We start from the raw sequence: 14222 nt of genomic DNA, 5'->3' as shown, positions 1-14222 counted from the left end.
CACTTCGTTGATTACAGGTTTCAATTGAGTCTCCAACCCCTTCTGTGATACTTACATCATGTGGCACGGACAATGAGGTCTTTTGAATCGGTTGGGATGGAGTGTGCACCGGTTGAGAGTTCTGATGCGGTGCCTGGTCTCGTGTCTGCAAAAGGTGCAGAATTCGACGCACGTCAGCGGTAAGCCCGCTTTCCAGTGTGGCCACTCGACGGCTCAGTTCATCCAGTCTCGTCAGAACCGTCGCTACCGACGCGGCCGTGGCCGCGGTTCCCACGTTCTGATATTGAGGTGAAATACTATCCTGCAATAAAAATTAAAAACATTTAGTAGCTCACGAGGTAACTTACTAGTTCACTAATCAACGAGGTTAATCGGCTTGTGAATTTAACACTGACCTGTAAAGAGGCGTTTTGGCGTTCAGCTGTGAAGATAAGCGCTGTAGGACGTCCGGCTTGATGCAAGTTAAGGGCGGAATGAGGCGCAGATCTAGAAGAGGGCGTGGGTGCAGTGGGCGGTGGCGCCGCTGGCGTGAGGATGTCGTCGCAGGAGATGTGGACGGGCGCGGGCGGCGCGGGCACGGCGGGCGGGCTGGGAGACGCATTCGTGTAGTAGGAGCTGGGGTTGGTGCTGAGACTGGAGACGGGCAGCGTGGCGCTATGCGCGGGCGTGCTGACCGCTGCCTCCCCCGCGCCCACTCCCGCTGCCGCCCCGCCAGTCAGCGGCGAGGTGTCGTTCAGTGGCCCTACTGACGACTGCCGCCTGACACCTGCTCTACTTCTATAAGTTTGCGGGGTAGATTGGGCTGAAATTATGAACACAATTGGTAATTGGTAAAATATCGAATAAATTACTCGATTATAAGTTAAAACATAAAACAGGTGAAGCTCAGTTTAAAAAATATATTAATTTTTAATTTTGGTAAATAAGGGTTGGTTGCAATCAAAATAAGGCGAACGTTTTTAAGGTGAATTTGAACTGAATCATGCACTAACAGGTTATGCATACTTACAGTACTTGTTGTGCAGCGGCTGATGTGTTTTATGGTGGTACAGGTCTGGGAAGCTCCGTTTAAGTTGCGCTAGCATGCCTGCACACAAGGGCCGCGCTCAGAGCGGGCATGGGGCAGGGCGCGCGGCAGAGGGGGCGGGAGCGCAAAACCTTTCCTTTTTTATTCACACTTGGCTCACAGATAATATTTATATTGACCAAAAGATTACATTTCCATACTGCTCAAAGTCCTCTCCGCTTACCCTTTGCCCACGTTGCCCATAATCAGGAGTAAACAAATAATAAGTAGTAAGAAATAAGCTCCAAACATGCTGCAGTTAATAAGATTTTATGTAACAATAAAATTAGTATTATTTTGATCACTTGCATAAAACTACAGGGTTTGAATTTGTAGCAGGTACCCCAAAATAGTTATGTTCTGGCGATTATAATCGGTCATTTGATATGAGTAATATACTACAACGAGCAACAGAATGAATGTAGGTATGACGACTGCACTGAAAGGAAGTTCTCAATTCGTTGGAATGTTTTTATGTGTGTTCTTCAGTTCACCGTTCTACTTTTTTTTAACGTTGCTATTATTGTCATATAGGATCTGATGGCGGGATTCAGGAGAAATCGAGGTAACTCCTCAAATTTTATTCGCATACCTAGCTAACGTTAGTACTATAGCGATTTCAGTATTCTTTAAAGTAACACGTGCAAGAGCCATCTTTTGCGATATAAACCTAAGAAGAACATATATAATATGACGGAATTTTAAACTGTTTAGCGAAGTAGGTTTCTTTTTTTAATGCCTGTGAAACTGTACAATGTAATCATCGATAAAGGCGGAAAAATCATCAGTTAATAATATAAAATAAAAATTTAAAATATCAGAATTTTACTTAGGTAAATAGGATAGGATTGTATTGGTGGTAATTAAATCACAGCTCTACAAACTCTACAAAAAACATATTTTTTTACCCTGGGTATCTCTGCGAATTTCTATATTTTCAAGTGCACAGTTTACCAACAATTCATAATAGTATTGAAGGTGCTCTAGTTTTTTTATGATTTTAGCGTTTTTTATATCATATATTTAGATTTTTTATGTATAAGGAAAATAAAGACTTAAAAAAAGTAGAGCAAATCTTCCAAAATCATTGCTAGTTTCATAAATTGTGACCATAAATACATCAGATATCAATCTTATATCAAAGGCATCAAAACCACTGTTGACCAGTTAGTAGTAGGTATATATGTTTTTGACTTTACCCCTTTATATTATATGCATTTTTTTTGTCTTTGTTATTGTAAAAAATATGTAGGTACCTATTTATGTTATATGCAGATTAATTTTTGTTCATTTTGTTGCAACAAATATTCTATTGCTCGCTATGTAGAAACACATTTCTTTTTATTAAAAATGTTATACAAATTTATTTCTTTGCTCAAATGAGAGAGCAAAAAGTTCATACTATTAACAAAAAATGTCTTTAAGTAATTTTATTTTATTTTAAAGTTCTACTGTGGACTACATTTTTTATTTATTGTTTAAGAAGATGAGAAAAATATCAAATCTGAAAAAATATAAACAGAGGAGGTATAGAAAGGATCTCTTTCAAAAGGGTTTGCCATCGTACATTTGAGTCTATGTGTAACTACTCTATGAAAAGGATCCAATTATATTGAATAACACCACATATTCCTGGGAGTTTGTTAATAATTATTCAAATTTATTAAAAGGAACGGAAGTGGTGTCAGTTCAATATTAAAGTATATTTTTTGTCAAATAAATAATTTCATTCCCACAGTTAGAGCGGGAGGTCTCACCCGTGATGGAGTTGAGCGTGGTGGAGCGCTGCTTGGAGAAGTTGAAGTTGAGTGGGGTGACGTCCTGTCCCGCCTTCTCGGCCGAGAACTCCAGGATGCCGCGGCTCGGCGGCGACTCCGTGTCGTCGTCACTGCACTGCGAGTCCTGTTCAATAAAGTTAATAATACTTTTTAAACAATCTGCCGGACGCCAATTTTCTTCCGATTCTACCAATCATTTTTAGGGTTCCGTAGCCAAATGGCAAAAAACGGAACCCTTATGGATTCGTCATGTCCGTCTGTCTGACCGATTACGTCACAGCCACTTTTTTCCTAAACTATAAGAACTATACTGTTCAAACTTGGTAAGTAGATGTATTCTATGAACCGCATTAAGATTTTCACACAAAAATAGAAAAAAAAAACAATAAATTTATACTTAGAACTGAAACTCAATTTTTTTTTCATCAAACCCATACGTGTGGGGTATATAGATACTATATACCCCACACGGATAGGACTATAGGATAGGTCTTCAAAAATGATATTGAGGTTTCTAATATATTTTTTTCTAAACTGAATAGTTTGCGCGAGAGACACTTCCAAAGTGGTAAAATGTGTGTAACCCCCCGTAACATCTAAAATAACAGAATAATAAAACTAAAAAAAATATATGATATACATTACCATGCAAACTACCACTGAAAATTGGTTTGAACGAGATCTAGTAAGTAGTTTATTTTAATAGGTCATAAATGGTAACGGAACCCTTCATGGGCGAGTCCGACTCGCACTTGGCCGCTTTTTTAATCATTGGAATCAGGGAAAGCGTATGTTTTTAGAAATATTTACCTATTAACTGATTTATCGTAAGCCTTATCAGGAAACTATTTAATTTGGTTATTCAAGTAGGTACAGTAGAATTCATTTATAACGACGTCGCTTATAACGACTAACCGTTTTTAGCGTCGATATTATTTACTCAAGTTCGGTTTAATACATAATTACATACATATGTAAATAGTATCCGTTTTATACGTCATCCGGTTAGTACGACATAATATCGCCGGTCCCTTGAAGGTCGTTATATCCGGATTCTACTCTACAAGTGCCTACTTCGAATGCATTGAGTTATTTGAAAAATTTAATAAAAAACCTTATCATTATCATAAATATGAAGTCAAATTTAGGGTTAAGGTGAGGTTCAGCGCGAACCTATTTTAAAATACCAATAGGGAACCTGCAGTGTAAGTACTTATTTTTACTTTTGTCTTTTTATTCAACGATTATTGTAAAAATATAAAAATTTATTAATACAGGGTGTTTATTTAGTCACCTGCAATAATTTACGGGGTGGATATATAGGTCATACTTGTTGTAAATCTAGTTACCTATCCTAGTAACAAAATACTACTATATGTACTACCACTAGCGCCATCTGTGTACCCTGTGTGATAACATATTTTTTTAATAAAACGTCAGTTCATTTGCAACCCAACTTGAAGTGTCATTAATATTAAGCAACAATTAGTATAGGACAAGCGCCGAAATCGCGAAAAAAAAAATAGGCTGTTTCATACATTTTGGCTGTCTGACCTTGACATTTTCTATGGGAGAGTAAATTTTTTTCGTAATATCGGTGTTGGTCCCATAGTAAAAGTTGCTCAATATGACCTATATATTCAGGCCGTAAAATATTGCAGGTGACTAAATAAACATCCTGTATATTAATGTTGCAGTGGCCTCTCTTTAGTATTTTTTTAGCCTTTTAGATACAACATATACATAAGTATCATGATCGCATGTTCCCTATTATAAACATTTTTCGTCAATGTCATTAATTTAGGTAGGTAGGTAGTGGGCTTTAATTACTCTGAAATTACGAGCTCATTTGGGGTGGTTCACATAGACACAAGTCAGTTCACATAGTTCCGTTTGATTAAGTATGGAAGTGTGGCATACAGAACGCACCACCTTTTCGGCGAAGGTCTCGGTGTGTGGGCGCCGAGTGGTGCGCGCGTATGCCTCGCGCAGCAGACGCGCGTCGCACGGGTTCTCGTAGCGCATGCGCCGTCGAGGTTCGATGCCACCCAGCTCTTCCTGCATGCACAAAAGCAAAGTTAATAATCTTTTTACATTTTAGGCATTTTTACATAAATGTATGTACATTGTACAAAAATATGTGAATGGCAATGCGGATAGGGAACTCGGATGTCCTAATTGAGAAAAAATGGACAACTTGCTACATATTTGCTTCATCAATGGTCTCGACGAACGAGAGTGAAATGTACGACTGTCACAAGGCATCAAAACGCAAGTTTGAACACACGTATTATAATGTGACTAAGTATAAAGTACTAACGTCACGCATGATGTAGGATATATCGAGATTGGTGACGAAGGAGGCGCGGAACTCCGGGTAGAAGTCGAGCACGTCGAGCAGGTCGTCGCGGTGCACCCGGTGCAGGTCGCAGTAGGTGAGCGCGCGCACGCGACAGTTGCTGCGCCCGACGGTCGGATACACGCATGGGTTCTCACCGAAGATGTCATCCTTGCCTGCGATTAACAAGTTAATGGCAACGCTTATAAATCGTAACCGGTAAAATAAGTTCATTTGCACTAGAATTAAGCTCATTTCAGAAGTAGAAAAAAAAAACACTATCAAAATTTGAAAGAACTACACTTTTGGATAACTAACTAACTATTTTGGCTCAGTGATCCAAAAAGAATCTTGGCCTCCGAAACGAGAGCGTGCCATCTACCCCGATCTTGCACAACTTCCTGCCAGTTACTGACGCGAAGCTGAAACAGATCCGCCCCCACACTGTCTTGCCAGCGATACCTGGGCCGAGCCGACTCATCGGACGGCTACCAGTCGATCGTCCGGACATTTTTGTATACCCGCGGAAATTAGCCACCAACTATTTCTTACCCAAAATAGCCATAACGATGTCATCTTTTAAAATTTCTATAGATCCTCTTGAAATGAAATAAAGAGAGGTGAGGACGTCACCCCGATGAACTAATGTTTCGCCCGGAGGTGCGTGCGTAGTTTTAAACCTCAGGGACAGTGCTCTGAAAACAGATTAAAATGTATGCAATTTTATAAGAACTGCATGCGTATATGTATTGAATAGCCAGCAGTATTGAATAGCAGAAAGAGAGAGAATTATTATTACCCTACTATTTGTATCTACCTATTTATTCTATTTGGAATTGGAATAAGATGGAGGAGGCCTTTTCCCAACAATGGGATTCTTTGTGATACATTTGTACTACTAGACTCAATAAACCTAGGTGATTTAATTTTCGCTAAATTGTAAGATTTTTTTACCTCCTAGTAATATATCGGCCTGAGCGAAGAGCGTAAGTCAAGGATGTAATAGGGTATACTGGGGACAATTGTAACTATTTATGTTTAACCGCCTGTAACCATTTTTTTTACAGTTAGAAAGTATGCAAAAAGATATGTGGTATGTTAGGTTATTTTTTGAGTTCATAAATATAATTGATTTGAAAGGCCTACTGCCAATGGTTATGTAATCATAGGGAATTAAAGAGAATAATATGGGAGTGTTTCAATTTAGCTCATAGTGAGTTTAAAGCTTTTAACTATACTAAGCCCGAACTTCGCAAACTCTACACCTTAGTCAAAATATGTGGCTTGGCCGTTTCGCTACCGACACATGGGCATAAGGTGAAATGTGTATTCACTATTCATTAGCATTACTTCTTTGTTATACAATAGTTCTTGTATGTGCGTGGAAAATCGTGGAATGACGATTGAACGTTTTTCTGCCTCCTCCTTTTTGTAATTAAGCGGAAAAAGGGACAGAGGGAATATGTAGAATCCAAGTATTTCGAACTTGAATTAGGCCTTTCATGTAGAAATAACATTCAAATGTAAAGGTCACTTGAATGTGGACTTGTCTCACTCAGTAAGCAAAATCGCATTTCGCTTTGTTTTTTTATATGCCTTGACTTGAAATATAGCGTAAGTATCTAAATACTCGTTGCAATGGTTTCTCACCTAAAGTTTAGCCTTAGATTTGAGGAGTTGCTCTTTTAAATTTACTTATGAACAAAGTCGATTGAGTTAAGGTAAGAAATAAGAAACATACCTTAGACAACCGGGACTAGCACCATCAAAGGCGGAACAATTGGCGAGTAGATTGCGATTAAGATGCAAGCATATGTCTGCTTGAAGGCACTCCGGGAATCCTTTTAAAAGGCTCGACGTATCGATGCCATTTGTGTAGCTCCATGCGTGTTGGAAGTACTCTTCTAACCTTTGCCGAAGTGGATTCGCGATCTATTTGCAAAGTAAAAGAAAATATTAGTTTCACCAAATTTAAGTGATGGTTTTTCATTAAAATAAAAGAATAGGCCCTTACCTGATGAAATCGAATGAATTCTCTCACTCTTAATATCTGTGTATGATATCTAGCAGTTCCCGAGTACAGTCGCTGTATAATTGCTGATACGTTTCCAAATATACTGGCGTACATGAGAGCTGGAATACATATCAATAATAGTCAGAGAGAGATAGACAATTATCTAAAAAAACACCCGTAATTATACAATACAATCGACTTCGACGTAAGTAGATTATGCGTTCTAGCTTTTTGCCAAAGACTTCCTTGCAATGGAATCACTTTGCAATTAATAATTAAGAACTACCAACAATTAATATTTCATGTATACAATAGGCAGCACGCTATAGAGTAATTACTAACATCCAACCAGCATCACAAATATGGTAAAGCCCTTTTCCATGTCAGTGTTTGGAGCGACGTTCCCAAAACCGACGCTCGTCAGAGAGGTACAAGTGAAGTACAGAGCGGTGATGTATCGAGATCTGAAAGCATAGAGATCTTCAATGTATTATTTATCCACAAGCAAAAAATAACACACCTTAAATTAATTACCTCATAGACGGGCCAGTAGAATTGTCGTAAGTTGCTTGGACATCGTTAGCGAGCGCATCCAGCCAGCCAATAGGAGCGTGAAGCTGAGGACGCTCCCAGCTGCCTATAGCATACCTATTGCGAAATAATTACATAATTATAACGATGCGCTAGAAAACGGTGTACAAAATTTTATTTAGATAAATCATCTCACCACAAACAGGCTAGCCAGTGCGCAATGAGCACAAAAGTGGCCATAAGCAGGAGAAGGACGGCAGTGCCATATTCGGAGTACCGGTCAATTTTGCGCGCCACCCGCACTAGCCGGAGCAGGCGCGCTGTCTTCAGCAGACCGATGAGCGTCGTTGTCTGCAACCACCACAACCATAGCTGAGAACCTGCGCTAGCGCCCCCAGCAAAGTAACTTAGCCGCAAACCGAACTCAAGCGTTGTATGAATCGTTTGCGTATATTACTATAAATAGCATCAACGAGGCTTTGCAGCGAAAACCACGCTAACCAAGCAGGGTGAGAATTATTATAAAGTTGCCTATGATTATGCTATGCGAGAGTTTCTCGAGCTCAACCAAACTTAGACTTAAGGTTTTGCAGTAATACAAGCGATTAGTTCAAAACTATAAAATTAGCTGGCTTCATACAGAATGCAGTGCATGTAACCGTATTGTACTTGACAAACATGAATAAAGTTGTCTGTATTAGGTTCAGATACGAAAGAGTTATGGATCGAATGGGCGAGGCGACTGAATAAGTCTATCATATCATATATATTTTTGATAGATTGTGAACGTGGTCATTAAGTAGTATTTTAATAAGTATACAAGGAAAATAGACATATTACTTAGAATGGATATAAGTACATAGTGGTTAGGCCAAAAGATGACATCTACTAATATATTGCAATGCTTAAGGCCCCGTAGGTTCAGGTACTTCTCTCAATCTCACTGAGCGTAAACGTGAGCGAGATAGCGGATCATGGAAATCATGCTTTTGGAATTTTAATTTTTATGTAACTTTTAACAAAAAAAGAAATCCAAAAACCAAAAATAAAATTGTGCATTTTTAACAGCAATTTTCATATATTTAGCTTTTGTGCAAAAATTATACCAAATTTTTAAGGTGCGTTGTAGACCTATGTTCGTAACATTTTTCTATCGAGCGAAAGTCAAGAAATCAAGTTTCGAATCGAGAAAGTTCCAAACGAGAGCCCTCAAGATTGCTAGTTAAATATTTGGCAACCGTATTGTGATCTAAAAAAGCTACCTACAAATTTTCAAAAACTCTGCTGGCTGAACCTACTGCACCTTAATTACACCTTGTTCTTACGGTTGATCTGCAGTTCAGGGATCGGAACCGGTTTTTTCGAAAAACTTTGAAATAAACATATATTTCGGTTTATTTTATACTCCAAATATAGGACTCGGTTGTGTTTTTAGATAACGACTTCGTATTATTAGATTGCCCAATTAGAAATGAAATAATTAACAAAGAACGAAAAAATACCGTTTTCGTTCCCATACAAAAAATACCGGTTTCCGATCCCTGCTGCAGTTACACAAATTAAGATATTTATTATCAAATAAAAAGGTGACAAACAATGTTCACTGGATCAGTGACATTGATAAGCCGTCAATTAACTTTAATTACTGTACCATGCCAGCTATCAATAATATTAAGTGTATCAATATCGGTTATATTGTATTCTATACCTACACGTTTATTTAATTTCATGCCAGTATAGTTCACTCAAAGACTTTAGGCAGTCTGCTCATTTCATTTAGATGTGTTGTAGTAAGAGAGTTTAATTAATTAATTGGAGAGAACTTCTTGGACCTGCGGTTATAAAATATTCTTAAACATGACGTGTTTGTCGTTGAATTGGTTACAAGACCAGGTTGGAAAAGTGATATTATAACCTAAGTCTTGCGCAGTTTTAAGGTACAAGAGGACCAAAAATGTACTGTATGTACTGCCCAGCGAAACTAATAATATTCAAACATCAGAGTGAGGAAGATACTAGATTTACTAAATGAATCGACTTAAAACCTTAGACAACCTGTCTGGCCTAGTTGGTGACAACCCTGCCTATGAAGCCGATGGTCCCGGGTTCAAATTCTGGTAAGGGCATTTATTCGCGTAATGAGCACGAAATTTGTTCCTGAGTCATGGGTGTTTTCTATGTATTTAAGTATTTATAAATATTTGTATATTATATATATCGTTGTCTAAGTACCCTCAACGCAAGCCTTATTGAGCTTAATGTGGGACTTAGTCAATTTGTGTTATAATGTCCTTTATATTTATATTTGTTTATTATTTAAATTTATTTGTTATATTTTATAAAACCTATGAAACGTTTAATTACATGTAGTATCACCAAAGCCGGTTTGTAAACAAGAATAAAAAAAATACGATTAAAACTCACGCTTATAATGTGTAGAAAATAACTACATAAAGCTAAAATATATGTGACTAATTTTCAGTAGAACCACATTTTCAGTAAAATAACAAAATTCGATTATAAACGTAATTTTAGTTCTCAAATTCTGTCATATAAGTACTGTTTTAAAAACTTTGTTTGCATCATTCACTTGATTGGATAGGAATTTGTAAACAATATATTTATGCTTATTGTTCCAACACAATAAATATGTGTCTTACGACTCTACCATCGTACTGTATTCTCGATTCTGTAGAAAATCTCTTATTAAATATTAACAAGTTTATTTTCGTAGTACCTGACTGCATTTACTTACATAGCGCATTTCTGTTCTACAGTGTTCAGGTTAGTCACTGTTAGTCCATAGTTTGCTTTATCGGCTCGAACGTCGTACAGGGACGTTACACATCATACTTAAAGCAATACGGTTGTAATATGTATTATTGCGTTTAAATATATAAGCTTGATAATATTAATAAATTTGACAAAAAACTCACCCTTCATTTTACCAACCCGAAAAAGTAACAAGTGTTTTATTAGGTACCTTAATTAATTACTATAAGTATTATTTTGTTTACATACCTTGCTGTTATTTCATTGTAAGTACTTATAATCTGCTTTATATGATGATTAGATGCCGTTTAGAAAATACACACATAATCATTAGTTTTGTTTGTACATTATATGTATAAGGATCTTATTTTCACTACTAGTACTAAACACATTCGAGGCCCAGTGCTACACTGCGTAGCAAGCCCATGCCCCTAGTAGTATATTTGTATAATATAGCGACAAACGTTTGTAGACGTCTCGTCAATCCATAAACCACCATTAAAATTTACATCCTCTATTTAATATAATACATAAGTATTCGAAGTTCATCTCACTCGTACGTGTGAGATATGTTGTGAGTAATAAAATATATATATTTAAGGAACGCAATGGCATCTTTTGTTTGGGTGAAACTGATTTGATGAGTAGGTATCTATTATTGAATATTAGTATCTGCTTGCTTTAGATTACTTTTTTTTTGTTATAATGATGATAGCAATTTAACGTTATTTATAGTCGTCCTAATAGCTTAGGTAATCTATTCCTACAGATGTTATTATGCCAAGATCAGGTTTAAGGTTTCTAGGTTTTGATTCGGGTTTCAATTATGCAACGAGACGTGGTTTTGGGACGTTTCATTTCTTCAATGTGTACTGTCACAAACAATAAATAATTAATAATAATTTAAAGAGATAACGAATATTATATGAAAGATATTAATAAAGAAAAACTGTATAACAAAAAAATATTACACTCAAAATCGAACTTCAAGTACGTACATATCTTGTAGCAGATTTGTTTGCACCTCGACATATACTCGTAGTAACGACATTATAAATAAATTATGGCTAATTGGGAATAAACTACGCAGAATTTTAGACTAGCAGGTATAACTTAACTATAAACACGACCTATTCTTTATCGTACACCCATTTTAACAATTTTTCTTTTATTTCAAAGAAGGTGTCTTGATTTCATAAACACATCCAAGGTTTATTTATAGGTATTCTGAAAGGTGAAGCGGTGGCGGTGGCCCGTCACTCGTCAGCCATTTTCTTCATTTCCATCAAAGACGTCCTAATTATAGCGAGATTTGATTTAAAAACAAAAACTTAGATAAGCTTCCGGAACGATACTTGATAGAAAATAGGTATAAATTGATAAAAATATATATTGTTATAATGTTGTGCCTTTATATAAATGTAGGTATTTGTATACAGTTTGTAGTAAAAAATATATATTCCTAGCTACGTGTAATATAGAGATGACAGTTATTTTGTAAACGTTTTTGGCACTTATCAAATCAGTACCGGGAATATATGGAAAACCTTTTAAGTACCTAGGTTATGTTGATGCTTTTATTTTAATATGATATGTATGTTGTTAATCAAAGGATGATAGGCACCCATTTTGTAAGAGCGCCAATATAGTCCGAGACTGAAATGGCGTCTTTTTTAGTTTAACACTAATTTTCATATCGAATCCGAGGAAACCAATCAAGACAAGCCAAATTTGCAAAATCAGTAATTAAAGTAATAGACCAACGACCATGATTTTTTCTTTAGGACTTAGGTACATGCAACCGGAGACTTTGCATGTCTGAAGATAAATAACCCCTAGAGAAAAACATTTTTGCAATATTTATGAAATCACATATTTTAGCAAACTTCAGTAATTTTAGAATGATTTGCTTATTTAAGTAAGTATGATAATTTTATTGATAAAGTATGTGAATCAGCGGAATTGCCTCTTACTTTTATTTTTTCGTTCTGATACTGCCAATAGTCAACACCATTACTTATACAGCCAACATAATGATTCTTTTTGTGAGAATTAAAATATTAAATAACAATCTAATAAGTAAAATTAGTATATTTTAACCTTTATTTATTTTGCCTTTGCTCACTTACGCAAATTTTAGTTAAAATAAACTTTTTGGTGTATTCCTTATGGTTTCCGGCTTATAACATCGATGTAGTTCCATAAACGACCTCAAAAATAATATATTTGAACATTTTACTTACATATTTTATGATAAAAAAGATCCAATGCGGGACGTAAAATTATTACAATTGTCCAGACGGGGAAAACGGACAATATTTTTCCATTTGTTTCCACCTAGTTGCTTATAGGTCCGGGCAGTGTTGGCCGAACGTTAATTAGAATAGACCATTACAAATTGAACCGTAACGGACGGTCACAGTTTACGGTTCAATTTGTAATGGTTAATGATTAATTAACGTTCGGCTAACACTGGGACTGGGACACATAGGAATACCTACACTACTTTTCAGCACCAGACTAGAAACGTATCACCTACTGTGCACTTCATTGATCAACAACGACCCACTTTCAGAGCATAAGATATGAAAATGAGATTCTTTGTGCCAAGCTATCCTTAGTTTATCTACCCTTACTTTATTATTTAGATAATTAATAACTTTGAGGTGATAGAAATCGTGTTGCTTATGATTTACAAAATGTTTCTAAGCTCGGTTAATTTTATGCCGAGACATTTGTGTCCATCTGGTTATATGTATATTCAGTATTCGTTGGTAATAAACCCTAAACCAACGTCTATTTTGAAATATAATGTTGTTTCGGGTTCAGTACAGTATTTAACAGTAAGTTACTTTAGAATACTAACTATTGCTCTAATCAGGCATAACGTACTTAGTTCAGATTCTCAAACATGCTTTGTAAGTATTATTTTGATACCAGCAGCCGCCGCAACCAGCCAGAATTCATATCATCCTGTTATTTCCAAGGCACCCATAAGCATCTAAATGAATTCATGGTGGTCTGGAAGTTGCCGCAGCTGACGGTAATGTACTTGAGTTTTGTACGAATACGTACTTGTGTATAAGCGACTACGATATCATAACATGCATAGTCGAGCAAGCGCCTTTTTTGTCGGTTTGTGAGTTAACACAATAATTCGGATTATGTAATTTGGTTTTGATATGCCCAATTAAAGTTCTTCATAAAATACTCGTTAATGTACGGCGAATAAAATAATAAAATAATATTTCAATCATAAAATGTATAAAGGAAAGGAAAGGTGTAAAATAAATAAAGAGTTTTTAATAAAGTTTTATTTCGTTAAAATAATCCAATCTAAATAATACTAGACGGACTAGGAGACACTTAAAATAAAATGCAACTAAAATTACTTAATATATATTGGGATAACAGCAGAGTCTGTTTTCGATTTCTACCGCCATCTTATTGCACCTGACAATATTTTATTTAGATAGTCGTGAAAAGTAAGTGAAATAGTTAGAACGTGTTATTTGTAGTTAATTTTAAGAACAGCCGCGAAGAAAGCAAAATATAATAGTCCGCTTTCAGGCAGTGCAATGTTTAAAAAAAAAATACGAATGCAATATTTGGGTTGACACTTGGACTACATATTATACTAAGTAATTGATTGTTATGTTGTCAAAAGTGTTGAGCAAAAATTTTGAGAGAGGACACACAACAGTATTTAATTAGAGAGGGACG

General features: G+C 36.2%; 1 protein-coding gene across 3 annotated transcripts in view; it reads right to left on the bottom strand.

Annotated features, from left to right (window-relative positions):
* The window catches only part of LOC133521822 (potassium voltage-gated channel unc-103-like), a 64120-nt gene that overhangs the window by 12077 nt on the left and 37821 nt on the right, over nt 1-14222 (bottom strand). For all 3 annotated transcript variants that reach the window (XM_061856915.1, XM_061856906.1, XM_061856924.1), the window contains 12 exons: nt 7924-8078; nt 7731-7844; nt 7539-7660; nt 7197-7315; nt 6924-7114; nt 5735-5877; nt 5165-5358; nt 4774-4902; nt 2824-2968; nt 1010-1087; nt 396-802; nt 56-301 (listed from right to left, as the gene is read on the bottom strand). In XM_061856915.1, the coding sequence (XP_061712899.1) occupies nt 56-301; nt 396-802; nt 1010-1087; nt 2824-2968; nt 4774-4902; nt 5165-5358; nt 5735-5877; nt 6924-7114; nt 7197-7315; nt 7539-7660; nt 7731-7844; nt 7924-8078 (2043 nt within the window). The remainder of the gene's footprint in view (nt 1-55; nt 302-395; nt 803-1009; nt 1088-2823; nt 2969-4773; nt 4903-5164; nt 5359-5734; nt 5878-6923; nt 7115-7196; nt 7316-7538; nt 7661-7730; nt 7845-7923; nt 8079-14222) is intronic.

Source organism: Cydia pomonella, chromosome 1 (genome assembly GCF_033807575.1).
Source record: "Cydia pomonella isolate Wapato2018A chromosome 1, ilCydPomo1, whole genome shotgun sequence".
Taxonomy (NCBI): Eukaryota; Metazoa; Arthropoda; class Insecta; order Lepidoptera; family Tortricidae; genus Cydia; species Cydia pomonella.
Note: the sequence above shows the minus strand (reverse complement) of the source record. Positions and strands in the feature narration are given on the sequence as shown.